The 27,161-nt window shown below is 42.2% G+C and overlaps 1 protein-coding gene across 1 annotated transcript in view; it reads right to left on the reverse strand.

Moving 5' to 3' along the window:
* The window catches only part of etf1a (eukaryotic translation termination factor 1a), a 99,612-nt gene that overhangs the window by 62,966 nt on the left and 9,485 nt on the right, over positions 1-27,161 (reverse strand). Inside the window, exons 3-4 of the mRNA XM_060910449.1 lie at positions 21,947-22,122; positions 11,771-11,910 (exon numbers count right to left, since the gene is read on the reverse strand). Of these exons, the coding sequence (XP_060766432.1) occupies positions 11,771-11,910; positions 21,947-22,122 (316 nt within the window). The remainder of the gene's footprint in view (positions 1-11,770; positions 11,911-21,946; positions 22,123-27,161) is intronic.

The following is a 27,161-nucleotide window of genomic DNA, read 5'->3' on the forward strand; positions in this document are numbered from 1 at the left end:
ACAGTTATTCGGGATGATCTTCAATTTATTATTTTATATTATGACCTCATGTACTCCATATTTATTTAGATATTATATATTTTTTTAAATGATGGTAATGAGACCGATACCGTTGGTACTTTTGGATACCTCGGGATACCTTCTTACCGTAATACCGCCCAACCCTACACTATACGTTTCGTAAATACATCGTCAGTAAACAGGAAGTGGATGTGCGACAGACCTGAAAACTGTAAGCACGGTATAGAACCCCAAGCTGAAGTTTGGTGCCAAGCAGCTATGATTTGTGGTTGCTGAGAAAGAAAGGAACAAAACCAAAACACCTGGCTCGAATAATTCCTCTGACCAATCAAAAGGCACGCTGTTTGACATTTCTTACTTTGACCCGACCTGCAAGTCGTTCATTTACTGTTTGCTGTGCAAAAAAGGAGGAAAATTTTCGAAGTCTTGCTTCGTCGCCAGAGGTTTATAAATAGCAATTCAAATGTAAATTTAATATATGCACACATTTATGGTGATGATACACGGGGCAACTTTTTGGGCAATGTTGCCGAGCAATGTTGCTGGGCAATTGCGTTTTGACTCTTTTCTATTGAGATTGGGCAACATTGCTTCTTTCTGAATGGTTTTGATAATCTCTGGCAACTTTTTGAGATAAGCCAATCAGAACGCGAGTATCGAGTCATGTGACCTCCGGTGAGGTTCGGATCAGAAATTTCAAACAAATATGGCGGCCGCTCAGTGTCAGTGGAGTGAAGAGATGGAGAGACTCCTCATCTGTTTTTAGGCCGGTAAGTTATTTTAATATTCTATATGGAGGAATTTACCTCACCAAAGCTCTAAAAAACAACAGACAGCTTGATTAAATGGCCACAGCAAAAATTAAGACATCGATTTTTTTTTAGCTAACTGTAAACTGCCGTTGCTAACTGTTGTTGCCCTGAAAAGTTGCCCTGTGTCTCACCTAGTTGCCCGTTGCCAGCAACTTCGCTCGGCAACATTGCCCAAAAAGTTGCCCCGTGTATCATCACCATTAGAAACCGCTGAGTAGATAATTTAATTCAGTTTGTTTTAATGCAGGTTTTTCCACCGGGGTGGGGCTTAAATTCGGGCTTTCTTCAGGGGGGGGGATGAAACATCACTGTTCATATTTTCATAACGTTTGGGAATGTGAAAGACATCCACTTTTTTCCCCCAAAAAAAATAACTGACCTACTGTAATGGTGGTGATACACGGGGCAACTTTTTGGGCAACGTTGCCAAGCAATGTTGCTGGGCAATTGCGTTTTGACTCTTTTCTATTGAGATTGGGCAACATTGTTTCTTTGATGATCTCTGGCAACTTTTTGAGATAAGCCAATCAGAACGCGAGTATCGAGTCATGTGACCTCCGGTGAGGTTCGGATCAGAAATTTCAAACAAATATGGCAGCCGCTGAGTGTCAGTGGAGTGAAGAGATGGAGAGACTCCTCATCTGTTTTTACGCCGGTAAGTTATTTGAATATTCTATATGGAGGAATTTACCTCACCAAAGCTCTAAAAAACAACAGACAGCTTGATTAAATGGTCACAGCAAAAATTAAGACATTGATTTTTTTTTTTAGCTGCTAACTGTTGTTGCCCATTGTTAGTTGCCCTGAAAAGTTGCCCTGTGTCTCACCTAGTTGCCCATTGCCAGCAACATTGCTCGGCAACATTGCCCAAAAAGTTGCCCCGTGTATCATCACCATAACATGGGCAAACTGCAGGCTTACTTGAGTCCGACTCGTGCCCGAATTTTAAGGGCTCGTGACTTGACTTGGATTCGTGCGTTAACTGCATTCGGACTCGTAAATTGGAGACGAGGACTCGGATTTTTTCTTGATTTTTTTTTTTTTACGTGCCATAGTAATTTGGCATAAGATATTTATGTCTGTCTCATCTTTTTCTCTATATATTTTGCTGCTGTAACAATGTAAATTTCCCCTTGTGGGATAATAAAAGGCAGGCTTATCTTAATTTTTATACTAATTTTGTGCAAGAGAACGCACAGTCACCTGTTCATACGCCATGTTCAGGAACAAGCTAACGTTAATGGTGCTAAAATGCCTGGAGAGAAGCCCCTAGGATTGTCCGCTTTGCTTTACAGACTCCTCGTGCGGGGGAATGCACTGCTGTGTGTTCCGTATGTAGAAGAACTATCGAGGAGACGACGGGGACGACCTCGAACTTCAATCGTCATTTGGCAAGACTCCACCCAGAGAAGGAAGTGACACGCTATGTTCATTGCTCTGTTGATAGTGGGCGGGGCTTGCTGAGTGATGAACTAGCTAGTGTTAACCCTCTCTCATGTTATTTGCCCTGTTGATAGTGGGCGGGGCTTGCTGAGCGATGAACAAGCTTTTTATCTGTAGCCTGTTAACTAAAACGGGGCAGTCGAGCAGGAACGTTCGTCCAACACGGCAGCAGAGACGACTTCACATAAAGGCAGCAACAGCCGCCGTCAAATGGTGCATCTGGGCTCTTGTTCTCGGACTCGACTCGAAATTTTCTTTAATGACTTGGACTTGAACACTAGGGACTCGAGACTGGACTCGGACTCAAGGTTTAGTGACTCGACTACAACACTGGCAAACTGTGTGAACTCCCACCACAGGCGTTGGACTGAAGGTGAATATCAGTACAAGTGTTTCGAAACAGATAGTGTCGATAACAGCATGGGGAGCACTAAGATAATAGCAGGAGCAGCTTTTGTGGGTGGGGGATTTTTAGTTCAGCAGTTTAGCCTTTTCTTAACGTGTGCAGAAAAAGATATATGGCTTGGTCGGTACTCGAGGTCAGTAATCTGAGCAATAAAGCAGGACAAATCAGCCATTTTGTGCGACACTGTTGACAGGCGATAATGCTAAAAGTCAAATAAACATTACTTCTCATCTTGAGGTATTCCTTGCACTCTGATGGCACGCACTGGATACAACAAAATTGTGAAAACGTTTAAAAAAAAAAAAAAAAGTGTGAAATTTTTGCACAAAAAGTACGCACACCCGAGTCCAATGCAAATTTAATATGTTGTGTTCTACAGACCCCTTGCACTGACGTCACATTTACATTAGCAACCGCCACTACCCTTGTCCTGGGGGATACGCAAACTTGGTTTACATACTGAAGACGAGCGAAGATGCCCAACGTCTGCTATCCGAACAAAATTACAGCTATAAAAAAAAAAAAAAGCTTTACTGCCGGGTTAGTTGGATAACCTTAGTCAGAAAGAAGCAATGGATAGATATACACAGAAATTAGAGTTTATTAGCGGTTATGATCTGTACAGAATTCCTCGAAACGACTGGAGTGACGAAGCAGATTTGTGACCAAGTGTTACTGACATTGTACATTCCAACGTCTTTCTCCTCCCCCGAAGAGTCCCCACACGGATGAACAGTATTTAAAAAAATACAATAAAATAAATAAATAAAAAGAAAAATCCCCACAACTTTTTTTTTGGGGGGGGACCTTTGTGGAAAGAATTTTCCCCGACATCAGCTTCTGGGAAGAAAATGTTGCGAAAGCCAAAGCATTTTACCCTCAAAAGGACTCCGACCTGAATTGTTGGCTAGATGGTATTCCCAGCCCTTCATGACTCAAAAACCCCAAGGACATCTAGTTACAGAGCTATTTGCACTCTATTATTTAGAGTTGTTCTTGAACAATTTGCTTCTCTCTGTTAACATTCTTCTTGATGGCAGGGAGACGGGAATACCTTTTTCTCTTTTTTAACGATTGGAACAACCAAAAACAGCACAAACCTGAACCATATTTAAAGGGGAACTGAAGGCAAATTTATCATCAAAATTCTATTTCTCTCATTTTATTAAATATAGGAACGCATTTCTGGCAGCTATTTTGTCGCTGCTATAGCAAGTCATGAGTGTTTGAAATATGCTCTGTAATATATCAGTCCGTATGTCAAAGCGATGGCCATAAACGAGATTCGCTGAGACCTGTGCGAGACATCGTAGGACGGAAATAAAACGTACAGTGGAAATCAAAGTGACCAACATCTGCCAACGTCGTCAAAAGACGTGCACGTCCTCTTTCGAATGCTGACGTAATCAAGTCGGAAGTTTTCCGTGTCCGAAATCGCTCCCTACTCACTATATAAGGCACTATATAGTGCGGACGCCATTTTGTAGCGCTGTCCTTAACCTTAGTGAGGATTATGTGGGAAATGCGCTCAGGATATTATCACAAGAATACACGCATGCATTTATTATTTTGAAAACCCACCAGCCGCCTGATCTGGAACATTTTAACTGCGCAACAGTAAAGATGTAAATACCAGCACGACGGACTCGTCCTTATTCTGTCGTCTTTCCAACTCTTCTCTACTCCACGTTGGTTTGAAGTCGTATGGAATAATCAACATCACTGATGAAGCTGGCCAATCTCAAAATTAATCTAAATTGGAATGATGTGGCGATCTGGCCGCTGTGTAAACAGTTTTCAAAATGGCGGCGCCGACACGTCACGTTTGAAGTCTCGCACAAGTCTCGTGAAAATCGCGTGGATAAGCGACGCCTGCCGTGGACCATACGAACTAAATCCAACATGGCTAAAAACCGAAAAGGCCGATAAGTGTAATATGATGCGTGTCTGAAGATTCTCAATCATCCAGGTCATAGTAAACTGTGGGTGGTAGAAATGGGCAACTGGACTTGCTTGAAAATTCTTGAAAACGTTTCACCTCTCGTCCAAAAGGCTTCCTCAGTTGTCTGACTAATAGGGAGTATCAGATATTTATCTGACAGAACTGAGGAAGCCTTTTGGACGAGAGGTGAAACGTTTTCAAGAATTTTCAAGCAAGTCCAGTTGCCCATTTCTACCACCCACAGTGTAATATAATATGCCAATACGAGTCACGATATAAGGTTAATAAAACCGAAAATGTAATTGAATAACATGTTCATTAAGAAACAACGCAAGTTTAAAAATAACTTCAGTTCCCCTTTAAGACAGATTAAGCCTTGCTTACAGGAAAGATGGTACGTTTGCTCCCCAGGTGAAATAGTCATCATGTGATGCACGACGTCATGCGCAAGGGGTCTATTTCGTGCTCGTTTCACGCTGGTTTTGTGCCATGAGTATTAGTCATGTCCTGGGTGAATGGTGGAGTCATCTAGCAGTGATGAAAATATAGACATGATCTTAAAGAAACTTTTGGGTGCAAACAGGAAGAGTTTCAATCTGATTTCAAGAGTTTAAGTTGAGAAACGGGACGTTACACAAAATTAGCAACGCTCACGGGGTTGTGTTCATGGGTGGAAAAATATGGAGTTTTGTTCTCATCTTTAAAGCTAGACTGACTTCCAGATTTTTCAACTGTAGGTCAGAAAAAGAATGTTCCCGACACCCAATTATTTTGTTTAGTGGACTGAAAGCTACCGAATTCAAATCACAGACTTCCAGTTTTCTTAGTTTTTTTTAATAGAACAATTAATGAATTTAGAGCCATGTGGCCCTAAATTCTTCACTATTTTTTTCCTGCTTCACCATGACCCAATGCAAGATACTACATCATGCATCACGTGGTGGGCTTTCTCTGTTCGCGCAAGGCATTGTGGGATACAAATCTGAAACGGGAGAGGACAATAAAGGACGCGAGTGTGCGAATGAAATGTCAAAGACCGACTACAGTAACGGAAAGCGAGAAGAAAAAAGTTATGTTGCGAAGGAAAGGAAACAAAATGCAGGCCCAAACTAATAAATACTGGCATCAGCGAGCACCTCGGTGTGATCAGCTGTTTGTTTAGCGACAGAACTGTCAGTGCACGGTCAAAGGTAAACCTGTAGATGGCAGTAACGCAACACTGGATGCTGCGTGATGGAAAACCCAAAAGAAGAAAGAAGGTAAACTTGCGCATGCGCACACGGACTTCCTCGGTCTGCTTGACCATGCAAAGCGAGCGATTTCATGCACATTATTTGCTCGGGAATCCCTTCAAATTAAATAATGTTCCAGCCACAGAATGGCCTGGGTTTTTATTATTTTTTTTAGATATTACAGAAATTTCACTCATTTTATGAAATCGAAAGGTCGTCTACTTTTAATCAAGAGCGTGGTCTTTCAATTTGAGAGCAGTAGTCATTCATTTCACCGGCTCGTGGCCTAGTGGGTAGCGTGTCCGCCTCTCGATCGGGAGATCGCGAGTTCTACTCGCGGTCGGGTCATTCCAAAGACCATCATAAAAATGGTACCTACTGCCATCTGGCAAGGCACGCTGCAATACAGATGCGAGTAGGGAGTCAAACTCTCGTGGTTACCAGAGGACCAGCCCCCTCACTGTAACCCTAGCTATGTAATAGGCGAGAGGCTGAGAGCTACGGAAACGGAGATCGGCGCTGCCCAATGCGCCACATGGCGTGGGAAGGACTTTGATTTGATTCATTCATTTCACATTTTGCCAGGTTTCCCCTTTCTCTCTCAAAACAGCACAACTTGCATGCGAATTTGCTCTGCTTTTGCTCAAAAAAAAAAAAAAAAAAAAATTTTAAAAACCCTTTCAGCTAGTCCCTGGTCATGCTCAGACTTTGTGAACTTGCCAATCTTCTACTCACAGATGCAAAACCTGAACGTGAAAAGAATAAAGACTGCTTTGAAATTGAAAGGCTACACCACTGATTAAAGACAGAAATACAGCCGCTCAGCTCCTGGACACGAGTGATTCCAGCATGCATCAAAAGCAGACTGCGACACTCGAGGCTGTTTCTGACATCATGTGACATACACTATATTGCCAAAAGTATTCGCTCACCTGCCTTGACTCACATATGAGCTTAAGTGACATCCCATTCCTAATCCATAGGGTTCAATATGACGTCGGTCCACCCTTTGCAGCCAGAACAGCTTCAACTCTTCTGGGAAGGCTGTCCACAAGGTTTAGGAGTGTGTTTATGGGAATTTTTGACCATTCTTCCAGAAGCGCATTTGTGAGGTCACACGCTGATGTTGGACGAGAAGGCCTGGCTCTCAGATTCATCCCAAAGGTGTTCTATCGGGCTGAGGTCCGGACTCTGTGCTGGCCAGTCAAGTTCATCCACACCAGACTCCGTCATCCATGTCTTTATGGACCTTGCTTTGTGCACTGGTGCACAGTCATGTTGGAAGAGGAAGGGGCAGCTCCAAACTGGAAAAACAGTCCGCATGCCGAGGTGCTTGAGTTTATACACCTGTGGCCATGGAAGTGATCGGAACACCTGATTCCGATAATTTGGATGGGTGAGCAAATACTTTTGGCAATATAGTGCATGTCCTGCACAATGTGATTGGCTGATGCGTTTATTTGCTGTGCAAAAACTCTGAAAAACTGAACTTGATGCAACAAAGAAAGTCACTTTTTTTGCTGCGTAATATATTGACATTGTGTGAAAGTACACATGACAAAAACAGCTAATAAATATATATCGACATGTGAATTAATCACATGCGCCAAAAGAAGAGGGGGAAGGGGGGGGGGCTGTTGTATCAAGGCTTTAAGGATTAGATTAGATTCACTTTATTCATCCCACATCGGGGAAATTCACGTGTTACAGTAGCAAGAAAAATGTCATACAGATGGCAAATAAAACTGAAATAAAATTAGACAAACGAAAGATTAAATACGGAGGGCTATTTGCATTATCTACTGTGAAAAAGTATAGAAACATTGCCTTATTGAGAGGCTCGGAAAAAATTGCACATAAAGGCCTATATTATTGCACATCATAATTGCATCGATGAGAGATGGCAGAGGTAGTAGTGGTGAAGTAGTGAAAATATAACGGCAAACAGGTTACTGGTGCTACATTACAAGTTGTGGGTGTTCCAAAGTCTGACAGCAGCAGGTATGAATGACCTGCGGTATCTCTCCTTCTTACACCGTGGGTGTAGCAGTCTACTACTAAAAGAGCTGCTTAAAGCCCCTACAGCCTCATGTAGGGGGTGAGAGGGGTTCTCCACGATTGATGTCAGCTTGGCTAACATCCTCCTCTCACCCACCTCCTCAATGGAGTCCAGAGGACAGTCCAAGACTGAGCCAGCCCTTCTGACCAGTTTATTAAGTTTCTTCCTGTTCCTCTCTGAACTTCCACAGCCCCAGCAGACCACAGCGTAGAAAATCGCTGATGCCACCACAGAGTCATAAAAAGTCCTAAGCAGTGTCCTGCACACACCAAAAGACCTCAGTCTTCTCAACAGGTGGAGACGGCTTTGGCCCTTCTTGTACAGGACATCTGTGTTGTTAGTCCAGTCCAGTTTGTTGAGGTGAACACCCAGGTATTTGTAGTCCACCACGATCTCAATGTCCAAACCCTGGATGTTCACTGGTGCAATTTGAGGAGCCGTCCTCCTGAAATCGATCACCACCTCCTTTGTCTTGCTGGCGTTGATGCGCAGGTGGTTCAGTTCGCACCAGGCGACAAAGTTGGTGATTACCTCTCTGTATTCCAGATCGTCCCCCTCTGACACACGTCCAACGATGGCTGTATCATCTGAGAACTTCTGGAGGTGGCAGCTGTCCATGTTGTAGCTGAAGTCAGATGTGTAAAGAGGAAAGGAGAGTGCACTGTACCCTGTGGAGCCCCTGTGCTGCAGACTAACACATCAGACACACCATCGCGGAGCCTCACATACTGCGGTCTGTTAATGAGGTAGTTGATGATCCATACAGCCAGATGGCAGTCGACACCAGCTCCCTCCTGCTTCCCCCTAAACAGTGATGGCTGGATTGTGTTGAAAGCACTGGAGAAGTCAAAGAACATGACTCTCGCAGTGCTCCCAGGTGTAAAAGTGACCGGTGTAGCAGGTAAATGACAGCGTCATCCACACCAATGCCCGGTCGATATGCGAACTGCAGGGGGTCCATCTCACTGTTCACCAGGTGTCGGAGGTGGGAGAGAACAATCCTCTCCATGATCTTCATTAGGTGAGACGTTAAAGCTGCTGGCCGAAAGTGGTTGAGCTCCCTGGGGTGCGCAGTCTTGGGAACTAGAAACACACATGATGTTTTCCACAGAAGTGGAACTTTCTCCAGACTGAGGCTCAGGTTGAAAATGTACAGAAGAATCCCACAGAGCTGATCTGCACAGTCCTTAAGCAGTCTGGAGTTGATACCATCAGGGCCAGCAGCTTTCCTCGTCTTGATCCTCCTCAGCTCCTTTAACACCTGATCAGCTGTTATGGAGAGGCGAGGGGTGTAGCCGAGGTGTGACTCCTGTAGAGTGAGGTCAGGGGTGGAGTATGTGGATTGGTCTGGCAGGGAGCGGAGGGGGGTGATGTGGTGTGAGGAGGGAGCTGTTGGTGTCAGAGGTATTATGAGGGGAGAGGGTGGTGGTGGAGTGATAGACAGGTCAGGACTATGGTGAGTGGGGGAGGGTGGGGTGGCACAGTCATATCTGTTGAAAAAGAGATTCAACTCATTTGCCCAGTCCTGGCCCCCAGATACAGGGCCCCTCCCACTGTCCTTTGTATGGCCAGAGATGGTTTTCAGGCCTCTCCATACCTCTGGTGTTGCTCCCCTTGAGGCACTCCTCCAGCTTCCTCCTGTAGCTGTCCTTGCCTCTCCTTATCCCCCTCTTCAGCTCTCTCTGCACTCTCCTCATCTCCTCCTTGTTGCCAGATTTAAAAACCCTCTTCTCATTTAATAGGGCTTCTAGTTCAGAGGTCACCCAGGGTTTATTGTTGGGAAAACCCCGTACCTTCCTGACTGGCACAGTGTTTTCAATACAGAAATTAATGTAATCCGTGACGCAGGTTGTCAGGCTATCAATGTCATCCTCATGAGGTTCACACAACACATCCCAGTCCGTGGTGTCAAAGCAGTCAGTCAATCAGTGCCATACTGGTCTCCTCAGACCAGCTCCTTACATACCTCTTGGTGGGTGGTTGTTTATTCACCATAGGCATGCATGTAGGGGACAAGTGAACCAGACTGTGGTCAGAACGGCCCAGCGGGGGGAGGGGTGATGAACTATATGCGTCCTTGGCGTTCACATACATTAAATCCAAAGTTCTATTGTCTCTGGTGTGGCATTTCACAGACTGAGTGAAGGTTGGGAGAGTGGAGGACAGGGAAGCATGATTGAAGTCACCAGAGATTAGTAGCAGGGACTGGAGGTGCGATGTCTGAAGCCTTGACACTGTAGTGTGTAAGAGCTCACAGGCTGCAGCAGCTGATGTACACAGTTATCGCGATAACGTGCGAGAATTCCCTCGGGAGGTAATATGGCCGAATGCTAACCGCTAGCAGTTCAATGTTTTTACTGCAATACTGCTCCTTTACCCTGATGTGCCCCGGGTTACACCATCTGTCATTCACAAACATCGCTATACCCCCTCCTTTCCTCTTACCGCTCTCCTTGGCTTTCCTGTCCGCGCTCACGAGTTGAAATCCGTCCAGAGTGACGTGCGAGTCCGGTGAGAGTTCATTCAGCCAAGTCTCTGTGAAGCACATAAGGCTACACTCCCGGTACTCCCTCTGCAGCCTGGTTAGCGCCGTTAGCTCATCCATCTTATTAGGGAGAGATCTTATGTTTCCCATGATGACAGACGGTATGCATGGTTTATACAGTCTTTTCTTCTCCTGGCACTTCATTCCAGCTCTGCATCCCCTTCTCCTTAATTCCGCGGGGATCACCGGTCTTTCCACGGGGAGTACCTTGGTGTTGCACAGTGCTAACAGCTGCTCCCGAGTGTAAACAATGGAGCCGTGGCTGAAAGGGTCCGCTGATGCCGATTTAAGTAGCCCCAGAAAGAAAAAGAGAAAAATACAAATGCACAGTCTCACGAGTAGTACATCCCTAGGTGCACACTTCCGACTGAGACTAGTGCAAAAAGAAACACACCAAAACACAAACATGCTCTGAGCTACTGCAACTAACTGCCACTCTTGCGACGCTATCTTACTCAATTTGCCTCTGCTTTTCGACACGTGACTATTATTTTATACTCACTGAAATGGCATTTACTTAATCAGCTGATTCATTTGCTGTAATGTTAACACTGGATTATTAGTATAGGCAATCGTATGGTTCCTCGTAAAATTAAGGATTAATTTCACGAGTGATTTCGAAGTTTTCGTGACTCGGGCAATTTCAAAACTTCGAAATCACGAGTGAAATTGATCCTTAATTTTGCGAGGAACCATACGATTACTTGTTTATAATATATCGGGCCAAATTCATACTTCGGAAGCCATTCAAGTTCACAACATTTGTCATTCACGTTTTCTGAACCAATCTTGCACGTTTGAATCAGTTTCTAAAGCGTCTTTCGTCACGACACGGTGACGCGACACGACGATTTTGAAAGTGGTTTACAAAATTGCTGAGTCAGCCATTTTGACGACAAAATTTGCTCATTTTTGTAACCGTAACCAAGCAACGAACTAGCCAATCGCATTTCAGAAATACGGCCACGTGTTAAGAAAAAAAAAAAAGCCCTCCTTCATTGACCAATCAGAATTGAGTAATTTGGCCCTATGTATTATAATTATTTTTTACTTACAAGCAACGACGGGTCACAAAACAAGCAGCCCGTCGGATTTTCGCAGCACGGCACCGCTGATCCTACCGTCATTTGCTGATGGCGGTCATGTGATTTACATGTACAAACAATTTTGACCTCAAACTGGTTGAATTTTGCTGAAAGAACACTAATCAAACCTCCACGGCCCACTCGTTATCTCTCTCTCTCCCTCACACACACACACACATGAGGGCTGTCTCACGCAGCAGAAACTCATCCAAATGCATGACTTACCTCAGTGTGAAATTTGTTGTCACAGAGATAAAGCGAGGTATTGATGGGTTTGAAAGGCTCAAAGTCAATATTGACTTTCTTCTCTTTGCCTTCTTCAGTCACGATGGTACCACAGTAGACTACCAGACCATTTGGGGGCACTGCAAAATATAAACAAGGTTTACAAATCAGACTCCAACACTGCCAACAAGAAGATCCCACAGACAGAAACGCACAGTTGTGGATGATTTTGTTTTTTCCCCCCTGCCTTCCTGGATGTGTGCCAAGCAACAGGAAGAAAAACCCATCAAGACAAACCTATGGTGTGAGCAGCTCCACCATTAACCCACCAAAAAATTTAATCAACCCACTGTTTTGCTTTCAAACAGCTCTCAGGCCCGAGGCTCATGAACTCGCAGGTCCAAGCTGGTAACTGATGCAAAAGCATCCTTCATGCCCCGAATCCTTTCCCCTTCAGTCAAGTGGCTTTCATGCCAGGCAAATTTCTCATTTATTCTTGTTCGCTTTAACCATTGCTTTATCTGAGAAAGCAGCGAATCACACCATCTCCCATACTGCCACAGGCAAGGGGAGGAAGGAAAGGAGGAAAGAAAAAAGCTACACCAAACATTTATGCTGGCCACAAACGTTACCACATCTGCATATATATAGGTAATCATATGGGGCCCAGTAAAATTAAGGATTAATTTCACGAGTGATTTCGAAGTTTTCGCGACTCGGGCAAATTCAAAACTTCGAAATCACGAGTGAAATTGATCCTTAATTTTACGAGGAACCATACGATTACTTGTCAGGGCTCTACATTCACTTTTGAAACCACTTGTCCTGTCGGGCAAGTTGAAAGGAAATTTACTTGTCCGAAAAAATATTTGAGAAAAAAACCCAAACTATTTGTAACCCAACAATCTTTCTTGCATTTGTTTCCGAATTCACAACATATGCATAATATCTATGAATCAAAAGTAATCAATACTTGATATACTGAGGCAAAAGTTCAAAAAAATATATAGTAAAACAGACTGACTGATACCATAATTCACCGATTATGCTGAAGTTCAGAAGCAATATATTCCAATAGAGTAGAAATTATGAACTGATTAATACTGTAAATCACTGATTATTATACACTGAAATCTAGTTATCAAATGGCAAGATAATATATCTTATGAAAACCTCCTTATGTCCCTTGTGAAGCCAAACTTCAGGAGAGACATTTTCTAAAATAGAAAGGTTCTGAATAAATGATTGCCAAAACTTATCGCAAAAAAGTGTTTGATACTAGAGCTGTGGTCAAAAAAAAAAAAAATATTCGATCCACGATTCGATATCGATTCACGCGAAAAAAAAACACGATATCGATCCAACAACATGTGAATCGATTTCTTCCAAGTGCCTATAACACTATTTTCTCGAACGCGCAAGGGACTATTTCCTCCAACGCGCAAGGAGCGCACTAAAAGCGGGTGCCGGCAAAACGAAACTTATAAAGAAAACAAGATGATGGACGAAGCTGCCCGGTTAAAAACACCGCTGGGGATGAAGTCGGATGTGTGGAAACACTTCGGCTTCAAACGGTATGAGGACAGAGACGAACTGGACAAAATGAATGCAGTTTGCAAGTTGTGCCAAATAGAAGTAAAATATCTGGGCAATACCACCAATCTAAAGAAACCATTTATCCAGGCACCACCCCGAGACAGCTAGTGCTAAACCTGACGCGAAGCAGACGCCACTTGAAAATGCATTTGGTGTGAAATTTCCCCCACAGTCTAAGCGTGCTATGAGCCTTACAGAGGGAGTCGGGATCTTTATTTGTAAAGACCTCCGCCCCTACAGCGTAGTCGAAAATGCTGGGTTTAGGCTACTAGTAAAGAGGTTAGAGCCACGCTACGTCTTGCCCAGCCGAAAACATCTAAGCGAGACAGTAATTATCTAAGCGAGACAGTAATTTCTTGACTGATGAGCTATTTTTTTTTGTGGTCAGAAACCCAGACCTGGGTATGTTATTTAACTAAAAGAGGGCCACCAAATGTCATAATTTTGATTTAGACTTCAAATAAAACCTGGAAATGTTTCATTCCAAAATAAATAAGCTTTCTTTCAAACTTGAACTCGTCTGTGTGTCCCTCTTACACATACACAGATACAAGCACAAACAGACATGGAGCTGTTTGTCAATAGGGTCAGTTTTTATTTAAAAGTTTTAAAGTGACAATACAGCAATATGAACATGAATCGATATCAAATCGAATCGAATCGGATCGTGACCTAATGAATCGAAATCGAATCGATCCAGGAAATCCGGATCGATTCCCAGCCCTATTTGATACCCAATAAAGAAATCATTTCAACAGAATTGCTTTAACACAAAAATCTATTCACTGCAGAAAAAAACTGGACTCCATTAATCAATTTATGAGAAACTGAAAACCAGAAAATTAAAATTATATATATTTTCATTTTTAAATTATTAACTTTGAATATACAGTATATCCTCCACTGATTAATTGTTATTGTCTAATTATTCAGTGTGGCTCCTGTATAGTATTTAATGGTCAAAAAATAATTTCAAATAATCCATAATTATATCTAAATTATAGAGCCTTATGTTTCAAATTCCTAAACTCCCATTACTAATTAATTAATACAGCCGGTAACCTAATTAGCAGCCATTTGACAGCTTGGTATTTCATAGATAACTTTCCCCACTCCTACCTCACTCCCTGTCAATCCACACGCATGCAGGCGCACATTCCCTGCCAGCGCGCGCTCGGCTATAGAATGAACACCATCAACAACAATTCAAAGATTTGGAAATTAACACACTCATCGTAAATATACAGTTGAAGAATGATCCCGCCAACAGAAATGTGAACAAATCCACGTGTATGACACGATTAAAACCAATCATACACGACCGTTTACTTTTCAGCTCAAATACACAAAGCGGTATTGGCCGGTTTCGCAAGTGGAATATTGCGCATGCGCACATCGATCTTTCTGAATAGAAACATCCGGCGATTCATCAAAACAATACATCGAGTGAGATGCTTCGGAAATCATGTGAATAAACTGATCAATTTGATACGTAACCTGAATTGAACCCTGCTTGTTTATAACATATCGGGCCAAATTCATACTTCGGAAGCCATTCAAGTTCACAACATTTGTCATTCACGTTTTCTGAACCAATCAGGGTGCGAGACTATCTTGCACGTTTGAATCAGTTTCTAAAGCGTCTTTCATCACGACACGGCGACGCGACATGAGGATTTTGAAAGTGGTTTACAAAATTTTATTGGAACTTCTTTACAAAAGCCATTTTGTTGACAAAATTTGCTCATTTTTGTGACCGTAACCAAGCAACGAACTAGCCAATAGCATTTCAGAAATATGGCTCCGTGTTAAGGAAAAAAAAGCCCTCCTTGATTGACCAATCAGAATTGAGTAATTTGGCCCTATACATTATAAACGTAATTAAACTAAGCGAGAATAAATTGGTCTGTGCATATTAGAATGAAAAAATTATACGCATTTGTGAATATCTTATACATATACACACACAGCATTACCAATCAAAGGTTTGAACACACATTTTCACAATCTGCATCAAGTCAGCGAGAAAACACTGGGAGTGACATCACTGGAGTGAAATATCAGTGATTATTATAGATACAGGACACTTTCTCGATGGAATAAAAACGTTCTATTCCCTTCTAGCAGGTTTCATTTATTTGGTTTGATAGCATGCAATATTGTTAGTATATCGTTTATCTTACACCACTCTACCCAACGGAGAATGAGCGTTGAATATGGTTTACAATACTGCATGGCTATCAACACGTGTCACACATCAGAGACATGAAACTTCCACACTAGCGACTGACAATTTGTAAACAAACATGGCTGCCAGGTTTGCTTCGTTAAATACAAATGATTCTGACAAAAAAAAAAAAAAAAGACGACACGCTGAACACCAAGGGAATGTGCATGTATAATAATAATAGGCCTTTTTTCATGGTCTATCAGATGCATTCCATTCAGCTAGCATGATAATTAAGACTCATTCAATATCATGCTAGCTGCACTACCGTTCAAAAGTTTGGGGTCACTTTGAAATGTCCTTATTTTTGAAAGAAAAGCACTGTTCTTTTCAATGAAGATCACTTTAAACTAATCAGAAATCCACTCTACACATTGCTAATGTGGTAAACGACTATTCTAGCTGCAAATGTCTGGGTTTTGGTGCAATATCTCCATAGGTGTATAGAGGCCCATTTCCAGCAACTCTCACTCCAGTGTTCTAATGGTACAGTCACTACGTTTACATGCACATAGAGAGAATCGAATTTCTGCCGTTGCTCGACTGAAATCGAAGTTCAAAATGCCATGTATACACCTTAATTCGGCTGAAATTGAACCGAACTTGATTTCTCGGAATCGAGCTACACGACCTAGTTTATGCGATTTCTGCCGAGCTACTTTGTGCATGTAAACCCTATCGAGCTAGTTGTCGAGCTACTTCCGGGAGTGACGAGTGACGAGACCACAAGCGGGAAACACAACAGCCTCGGTCGGCATGACAACGAATCATGACAACGGCATGAATCTTTTCTTTTTGTGGCATTGTTTGCACTGTTCAAATTTAGCTCACTTACTGTATCACCAAATACATCTGTACAGCTGTTGCATAGCTGTGAATTGTGTACATAAACAAGTCATTGTATTTGTGTGTGTGTGTATATATGTCCAACATCTGAAGAATGTCAATAAAAACAAAACAATTGAACTTTTTGTGTGTTTATTAAGACAAGTTAAATTGTAAGCAAAAAAAAAAAAATTTGTAAGCAAAAAATGGACTTTAGAAAAATATTATTGTGCAAAATAAATTGTCTTACAAAACAGTGGTCTGCGCCGGACAGTTTGTAGCCATACAGTCTGTTCGAGTAAGCCTAACAGCTTGAACACGGAACCTAGTGTTGCCAGATTGGGGGTTTTAAGTGCATTTTAGCGGATTTGAACATGTTTTGGGCTGGAATACGTCAGCAGTATCTGGCAACACTATAAGCTCTTCTTCATGACGACAACCGGAAGTGTACCAACACGATGGGGCGTGTAGCGCCACGTGTGGCTCGGGTGCACAATGCACCTTGCACAATAGCCCGATTTCACTTGTGCATGTAGGATTGGATTTCTCTGGCACCCCTGCTGGGACCCTTTGCTCGATTACCAACAGCAGCTCGATTTGGACGTGCATGTAAACGTAGTCAGTGTGTTTGCTCATTGCCTCAGAAGGCTAATGGATGATTAGAAAACCCTTGTACAATCATGTTAGCGCAGCTGAAAACAGTTGAGCTCTTTAGCCCATGTTTACATTAGACCGTATCAGCGGATCATCAGATTAACGTTTTTAAAACGATTAGTGTGCACACAGCAACGCCAATACACGATTTGCGTGCACACAGCAACACCAATACACGGATACGCTCGGCTCCGCAGGCATCCTGCGTTCCAAATCACTCCGCCCTGAACAGCGAGTGCCCTCTGGAGGGTGCGCACTCCGGCCCTGCGCAGCTCACACAGCGCGCGAGTGAAGCGCACAAGCTGTGATTCGGGACTGAGCCGCTGTGTGTGAGATCCCAGCGCATATCACTTACCACTTACAAGTGGAAGGATGGCAAGCCTAAAGACAATCATAACTACACAATGGGCAGTATTTGCATCAGTATTTGCAGTATTTTCATACTTTTATACTCTTTAATGAAAGGTGATACAAGGCGGAAGTCCGCGCCGTTTTTCAGCAGTCGCGTCACATGACCAACGCCAGCGAATCAGGAAGGTGGATGTCACAGTGACATTGTCCAATGAGACGCCAGCTAGAGCTCAGCACAGCGTATCCGCGTATCTCAATGTTTACACAGCACCGGAGCTGACACGATCTGGATTGAATACGTGGACGCTGGCGGATTCCCGTTTCCCGGCGGTTTAATGTAAACGGACAGTGCATCCGCGAAGAAAACGAGACAGATACGGTCTAATGTAAACTTGGCCTTAGAGAAGCTATAAAACTGACCTTCCTTTGAGCAGATTGAGTTTCTGGAGCATCACATTTGTGGGGTCGATTAAATGCTCAAAATGGCCAGAAAAATGTCTTGACTATATTTTCTATTCATTTTACAACTTATGGTGGGAAATAAGTGTGACTTTTCATGGAAAACACAAAATTGTCTGGGTGACCCCAAACTTTTGAACGGTAGTGTATCTGATGTACCACTCAACACCAGCAATATTATTTAAATATGTCGTTCAGATCCACGATGGATTCCGTATGAAAAATACGAGTTTTTCAACACAAGAAAATAAACTATATCTTCAAGCCAACATGTAATTTTCTTATTACAGCGACACATTCACAAACAAAAATTACACAAGTTAATCAAAATCCATCTATATCTTCATGAGTGAAGATATTGGAAAATTTGTTCAACATCCTGGATGTAGTTCGTATGAAAAATACAAGCGGGGTTTCTCAATAAAACACCTGTCTGTGTATATTTTTATTTATTTTTCCCCCTTATTTTATTTATTTCACATACACAATGTTTGATCTCAAACCCATTAAAGGAGAACTGAAGGCAAATTTTTTTTATCATCAAAATTCTATTTAACTCATTTTATTAAAAATATCGGAATGCATTTTTGATAGATATTTTGTCACTGTTATAGCAAGTTATGAGTGTTTGAAATATGCTCTGTAATATATCAGTCCATATGGCAAAGCGATGGCTGTAAACGAGATTCGTCGAGACCTGTGCGAGACATCGTAGGACGGAAGTAAAACGTACAGCGGAAATCAAAGTGACCGACATCTGCCAACGTTGTCAAAAGACGCGCGCGCCCTCTTTCGAACGCTGATGTAATCAAGCCAGAAGTTTTGTTTGCTTTGATAGCAATCAGGAAAGTTTGAAAAAAGTAGGCAGGAATCGTCATTTAAACTCGTTTTTGTGCAATATTTCGTTTGGAAAACAGTTTTCAAAATGGTGGCACCAACACCTGGCTGACGCTTCATGTTTCGAAGTTTCACACAAGTCTCATGAAGATTGCGCGGATAAGCGACGCCTGCCGTGGACCAAACACACTAAATTCAACACGGCTAAAAACCGAACAGGCCAATAACACTACGTTCAGACCGCAACCTGAAACGACCCATATCCGATTTGTTGTGAAATCCGATTTTTTTGTTAGGCCGTTCACATTACCAATTATATGAGACTTGTATGCGATCTCCAATATGAACGGAAAACGACCCAAAAGTGTCCCGCATGCGCAAATTGACACGTAATAAGCACATCTACGTAATACGTAAACAAAAAAACCCCCGCACTCTTCAAGTTTGCAAGTAAAGCATGGAGATGAGGCGAGACCTGGCGATGTGGTTTTTGTGGCAGCAGCGGAACTCACACAATAATCTGATTAATGTGGGCAGCAGAGTAATGAGGCCGAAGGTGTCAAATTACTGGAAATTTCCAGAACAATCTTATAATCTTGTAATACAGGATGGTTTAACATCCAGGTCCCTACCAAATCCACCATTAGCTTGATCAATTCTATAAAAGTCTATTTAAATTCTGAAAACTGTACAAATGTTGTTGTTTTCCACCAAAGAGGCGGGATTAGCCAACGCAGAATAGTGACGTTTGTCTCTTGTTGATGACGTGTAGGTCGCATGAATGCGACCTGTCCGGTCAGACTGCAGTCGCATGTGAAAATAACGGATATGCATCGGAATTAGGACCACATATCCAAGCGGCCTGGGTCGCACGTGAAAAAATCGGATCTGTGTCGTTCAGATTGTCAATAACAAATCGGATACAGGTCGCATATGGGCAAAAAAATCGGATATGGGTCGTTTCAGGGTGCAGTCTGAACGTAGTCCAAGTGTAATATTTAATTGCAATTAGTTGCCAGTACGAGTCACGATATAAGGTTACTAAAACCAAAAACATAATTGAATAACACGTTAATTAAGAAATAATAAAGCAAGTTTAAAAATGACTTCAGTTCTCCTTTCAGGCTGCAAGAAATTGCACTAATTAACTTTAGACGAGACAGCTGTTAATTGAAAAGCATTCCAGGTGACTACCTCATGAAGCTGGTTAAACTAATACCAATAGTGTGCAAAGCGTCAAGGTAAACGGTGGCTAATTTGAAGAACCTAAAATAAATGTAACCGCACAATTCCATGCTATTTTGAAGTCTTCAGTATTGCTGTAAAATGTCAAAAATAATCAAAATACAGAAAAACCTATGAATGAGTAAGGGGTGTCTAAACTTTTGATTGGTACTACAACCCCGATTCCAAAAAAGTTGGGACAAAGTACAAATTGTAAATAAAAACAGAATGCAATAATTTACAAATCTCAAAAACTGATATTGTATTCACAATAGAACATAGACAACATATCAAATGTCGAAAGTGAGACATTTTGAAATTTCATGCCAAATATTGGCTCATTTGAAATTTCATGACAGCAACACATCTCAAAAAAGTTGGGACAGGGGCAATAAGAGGCTGGAAAAGTTAAAGGTACAAAAAAGGAACAGCTGGAGGACCAAATTGCAACTCATTAGGTCAATTGGCAATAGGTCATTAACATGACTGGGTATAAAAAGAGCATCTTGGAGTGGCAGCAGCTCTCAGAAGTAAAGATGGGAAGAGGATCACCAATCCCCCTAATTCTGCACCGACAAATAGTGGAGCAATATCAGAAAGGAGTTCGACAGTGTAAAATTGCAAAGAGTTTGAACATATCATCATCTACAGTGCATAATATCATCAAAAGATTCAGAGAATCTGGAAGAATCTCTGTGTGTAAGGGTCAAGGCCGGAAAACCATACTGGGTGCCCGTGATCTTCGGGCCCTTAGACGGCACTGCATCACATACAGGCATGCTTCTGTATTGGAAATCACAAAATGGGCTCAGGAATATTTCCAGAGAACATTATCTGTGAACACAATTCATCGTGCCATCCGCCGTTGCCAGCTAAAACTCTATAGTTCAAAGAAGAAGCCGTATCTAAACATGATCCAGAAGTGCAGACGTCTTCTCTGGGCCAAGGCTCATTTAAAATGGACTGTGGCAAAGTGGAAAACTGTTCTGTGGCCAGACGAATCAAAATTTGAAGTTCTTTATGGAAATCAGGGACGCCGTGTCATTCGGACTAAAGAGGAGAAGGACGACCCAAGTTGTTATCAGCGCTCAGTTCAGAAGCCTGCATCTCTGATGGTATGGGGTTGCATTAGTGCGTGTGGCATGGGCAGCTTACACATCTGGAAAGACACCATCAATGCTGAAAGGTATATCCAGGTTCTAGAGCAACATATGCTCCCATCCAGACGACGTCTCTTTCAGGGAAGACCTTGCATTTTCCAACATGACAATGCCAAACCACATACTGCATCAATTACAGCATCATGGCTGCGTAGAAGAAGGGTCCGGGTACTGAACTGGCCAGCCTGCAGTCCAGATCTTTCACCCATAGAAAACATTTGGCGCATCATAAAACGGAAGATACGACAAAAAAGACCTAAGACAGTTGAGCAACTAGAATCCTACATTAGACAAGAATGGGTTAACATTCCTATCCCTAAACTTGAGCAACTTGTCTCCTCAGTCCCCAGACGTTTACAGACTGTTGTAAAGAGAAAAGGGGATGTCTCACAGTGGTAAACATGGCCTTGTCCCAACTTTTTTGAGATTTGTTGTCATGAAATTTAAAATCACCTAATTTTTCTCTTTAAATGATACATTTTCTCAGTTTAAACATTTGATATGTCATCTATGTTCTATTCTGAATAAAATATGGAATTTTGAAACTTCTACATCATTGCATTCCGTTTTTATTTACAATTTGTACTTTGCCCCAACTTTTTTGGAATCGGGGTTGTGTGTAGAGTCGTACATGCCACCCCCCCCATTAAAAAATAATTACTTTTAATGTCCATCATCTAATTGCATTTCTACAGCGCTCTAAACAATAAGCGGTCACAAAGCAGCTTCACAGAAACCTGGATGGAGCTCGACACACCCGAGTACAGCACGCCAAACCATGAAGCTCCTTCGGTATTCAAACAGGAAGTGAAGGTGGTCATGAAGTAAAACAAACCCACGCACCTTTGTTGTAGAGTTTGAGTCTCTGCTGTACAGAGGTGATGGCTCCCAGCACAGACAGTCTGTTAACTCGACTCTTGATGTTGGAAGCTGTGCCAAACTCGTCAGCCAGCATCTTGGCCACTCTGGAGATCTGGTCTTTCGGAGGGATGATCAGCGAAATCATACTGGTCCCATTACTGAGAGAGAGAGAGAGAGAGAGAGAGAGAGATATTCAGTAAACACACTCAATCTAGACACTAAGCCTGTAATGCCATATAATCCATCAAATATTGTCCTGTCGAGTTAGCATGCCCAGTGAGTATTCACTGTCCTTGAGTTTTGAAAGACTTCGCCCTCGTCTCGCTGTGTAACGTGTTATTGCATGGTGCGTTGCACAAACATCCTCAAGAAAGATTTTCCTAAGCATATAAAAGCCGTGATGAAAGAAAGCATTAAATAAATAAACCACCTTTCATTGGAAGCAGAATAAAAAAATAACCAATATATCTACTGACTTGATGGAAAATTGCGAACAAAAAAATAAAATAAATAAATAAAAAAGGTACTCTATGGGTACGTGGCTACTGCTTATAAATAAAATTGTTTTCTGATACCATGTCCATACAGTAAATTTCACATATTACTCCGTCTCAGAAACTGGGTACTGTGGGGTTTCCCCACTCAGTCAATAAACTATACGGTTTTGAATGGTGATGTTGGTTTTAATTTGAAATAAAATGCTGAAAGAAATACTACAGATAAAACTAAATCTTTGATGTGAATACTCTATTCAGAATTTGGCAAAAATTCTGCAAATTTGTGGAAAAATGGCGGCTTGATCTGGGACATGATAAACGTTTGACTACATCGCATTCGCTTAACAAGGTTGTAGTCCACTGAAAAGTCTACAGTTATCACTAATTGTATTTTAAGTTGTAACTTTATACACCTAAGGATTGGTGCGCTCACAGAATAATCATAACCGTAATAAATCATGCAAAATATTTGATCACCGTTGTAACTCCATTTTCCACATACCCAAAACCGATACGATCGTGTGTTTTGATCTAAACGGAAAGCCTCAGGGTCAAGGTCACGACCTCACCAAAAGCAGTAACTTAAAATCACTACGCCGTATAAACATTAGTTTATAAATCTGCAATTTTGTTTTTTAAAACGAAAGCTGAAAGTTAGGTATAGAATCTGTTTCTTACAGAATATGTTACGATGGTAGCTGGTCTTGTATGAATTTCTCATCTCATCTCATTATCTCTAGCCGCTTTATCCTTCTACAGGGTCACAGGCAAGCTGGAGCCTATCCCAGCTGACTATGGGCGAAAGGCGGGGTACACCCTGGACAAGTCGCCAGGTCATCACAGGGCTGACACATAGACACAGACAACCATTCACACTCACATTCACACCTACGCTCAATTTAGAGTCACCAGTTAACCTAACCTGCATGTCTTTGGACTGTGGGGGAAACCGGAGCACCCGGAGGAAACCCACGCGGACACAGGGAGAACATGCAAACTCCACACAGAAAGGCCCTCGCCGGCCCCGGGGCTCGAACCCGGACCTTCTTGCTGTGAGGCGACAGCGCTAACCACTACACCACCGTGCCGCCTGTATGAATTTCTGAGCTATAAAATGAGTTGTGGTCTATTTTTTACCGTAGCGTGTTATTTGTGTGCGGGGAAGGACACACATTAACAATTTGCATGTGTAGAATGGAATTTTCCACTCCAACAGTTAGAAGTTGACTGTGCTTCCATTTGCGGTCTCTCTGTTACGCGAGTGATCTGTTCGGACGTTATCGCTGAAAAGGTGAGTTTTGACAGTTTTATTTTGTTTTAGTCTTGCAGTATAAGGCAATAGAATGTTTCTTTTTCATCTTACTTTCGTATTTTGTCGTGTTTGCGTATTTTTGGCCGATATTTTGCAACCATGGTCAATTTAGATCGAACTTTTGATAGAATCTACGGCCAATCATTTTGCCCCGCCCCCGCCTCACGCTCCGTCCGGTGCGGTAGTGACGTCCCTATGCTCGCGCGCCGCAGCAGAGACCCGCGCGACCTTCAGCCGGTACAGTCGCTGTTCTTTTACCACCGCCGTTATTCTCATCTTTCCGGTGTGTTCTTGATTTTTCCATTGTGTCCTACTGTATTTCGCCATATCAAATACCCAAAATGGATCATATTATTCATATTTAAGTGAAAAATCAATTCAGTCATCATAACTTGGCATTTTTAACCCAAGCAATCAGAAAGAGGAAATTTATTCAATATTTTCACTCATCTGTGAAGGAGGGGCTTTAATTCTTCATGACAGAGTTATTTTATATGGAAATCAATTTTACAAAAGCATTTGAATTGTAATCAAAAAAAAAAATTTTCCACAGTGGAAGGCGGATAAAGCAAGATGCTATCTTTATTCTTATTAAACATGACAAAAGAAACATTGAGTGTTGGGTAAATGCAAAAAAAAAAAAAAGTAAAATTAGAAAATGTATTTTTTGGCCATAATGTCCCAAATGAGAGACCAGTTTCTGAGACAGACCCGTATATATTTACTCTGAGGCAGTAGCCACAAAAATAAAGCGTAAACCAAAAATGAACAAAGAAAAAAAACAGAAGTAAAATATACCAAGTGTCTGTACTTTATATTATTCTAGTCTTAGCTCTTACAGTTTTCGAAACTGAAACCTCCGAACCGAGGCTGACATGCACACGCTGTCGCCATGACCCAAACTCTTATTTCCCAGAAAAGGCCCAGCGCTAGAGCTCAGTGGTCTCAATACTCTTTTCGACAACTTCCTGTAACAACTCTGAGGTGCGTTGCATCTCCATCACACATGCGACCCACTGGCCGAAGGTGGTGAGGAAAGGGGGACGACCTGGAGTATATTTTAAAATAGGAACGCACTTTCCCTCGGTAATGAGCATAAACATGTCTGAAAGCGATTTCTTTCGTCTCGTCCATTCATTTCAAATAGTGAGCCGAATTGTATACACTCACCGGCCATTTTTATAGGAACACCTGCTTGTTACACTCATTCTTACAACATGACAGAGTGGCCTCGCTTCGCCTCTATGTGACACTAGCCACAAAAAGTCACCAGATGACACTTCCCATTCCTGCATTATATGCCTGGAGGATAACCGTGCATCCTGTGTCGTGCAAATATCCTCACGTATCGCAAGATCTTTCCATATCACACTCCTACTTGGACATGGACAAATCTAACTTTATACCCACCTGGCTTAGAGCGGGGATGAGAATGAAAAATATTTTAAAAGTCTGAAAAAAGACAGGGGTTTGGGGGTCACAAGCACCCAGGGGGGCCCAGGGGCAGAGCCCCGGTGGGGGCCCAGGAGACGGGAGCTAATGATTTTTGGCTATTTTTTTTTAACCCCAAAACCATTAATTTTATCAGCAAAAAGTTGCAATGTATTTGGAAATAAATTCCCCTTCTTGGTGGACTACCAGGTGAAAATGATTAATATGGTACAAGAGACTTGCTTTTCATCAATTCACATTTGATTTCAAAAAAAAAAAATCAATGCACCTTTTAATATAAACGAGCTGTACAGTATTATATTTCTGCATTTTTGCTATTCATGTCCTTGAATACTCCAATCCTTTAAAATGAAGTGCAAACCAGAAAAAAGCTTGATCATATAATTCTCTTATGCTTCGTCACAACCGGCCGTACGTGCTCCTACGGCTGGTCCACGTGCAAAAAACGCAAGAAACGCACGGAGGGCGCGTGTGACGTGCTGATTTTCGAGCCGCAGACCGGCCGCAGAGGTTCTTTGTCACGTCAAACAAACTCTACGGGCGCTTACGTTTTTTTCAGGTTGCAAGACAAACTTACGGCCAACGTGCGTCTTTCTCCACGAACAAAAAAAAAAAAGCAGCGATTTGGGAAACGCCAAAAATCGCACGGCCAAAAAAATCGTACGTCCGGTTGTGACCTAGGCTTTAAGCTTTCTTCTGATGTTATCATGGCAGCAGGAGGTCTTGCATATTAAGCAGGCAACATTCAACATCACTCATCACTTCCCTTTCAACTGTTGTGTGAACTAACTAGGTTTTATCTGGACAGGATGTTGTGTAATGTAATACAGATACCATATGGTCAATCTGAAGATCGAGATGGGGATTTTGAATTAAAGAACAGGCATGTACAATGGGCATTACATATTGGAAAATTTTTTTAAATCAAAAACTATAAGTTCATCTCAGCCTCAAAAATTTGGGCAGACACTCCTGCACGGCACATACCAGCAATCCCCCCCCCCATGAAATGAGCAATGGAACAGATGTGCTGTATGTGTTGCAGTAGTGCACATTATGCAGGTGTTTCGTGGCAAGTCAAATGTTAGCCTTCGCTCCACTACCCAATATAATAGCTGTCTTGCTAACGTTAAACACGCCTGCATAATGTGCACTACTGCAACACATACAGCACATCTGTCCCGCATTTACACTTTGTTGAATTAATTCAATATCATAGTCGCCACTGAAGTCCACTCCATCCTTGTTTACCGTCAATGGATCGGTCACTCGCCAAACAGTCCGCCAGAATCCGAGTAGGGAATCGCTGAGCGTAGCTGTCAGTCAAACACAAGTTAGCCAATGGGAATGCGTTCCTGGACAGCCCACCCACACGGGAAGTTTGTGCCAAAACTGCAAGCAGAAAGTCAGGGAGCGCAAACGAGAAAGCTGGAATCGCAACCAAAATAAATTACGTCAAACAAAACTGAGAAAGACGCGGAACAAAAATAAAAGGTTTCTGAAGAGTAATAGACTGATATTTTGCACGATTACACGAATAATTTGTTTGCCAGTCTAAAAAACTGACTTTTTTTAAATTTTGATTTATCATTTTTGTTTGATATTTCAAAAGTATTGTATGAACATTTTGGCACAAAATTGATTCCATAAAATTTCTCCTTTGGGGTTAAAGTGCAACCAGAAACCAAAAAGCAGCCAAAAAACAAGCTTGTAGATGAGATACGGTAGCATCTGTGATTGCCTTCCACCGCACCCCATTCTTATCATCAGGCACACAGTTCGAAAATGTGTCCGGGACGGTTGCTTGCTTTACTGTGGATGGTGTGCCCGTGAAGAAACCTTTACTCGTCACATGCACACTTCAAGCACAGTGAAATTCATCCTCTGCATTTAACCCATCTGAAGCAGTGAACACATGCACACGCCTAGAGCAGTG

This window comes from Neoarius graeffei, chromosome 2 (genome assembly GCF_027579695.1).
Source record: "Neoarius graeffei isolate fNeoGra1 chromosome 2, fNeoGra1.pri, whole genome shotgun sequence".
Classification (NCBI taxonomy): Eukaryota; Metazoa; Chordata; class Actinopteri; order Siluriformes; family Ariidae; genus Neoarius; species Neoarius graeffei.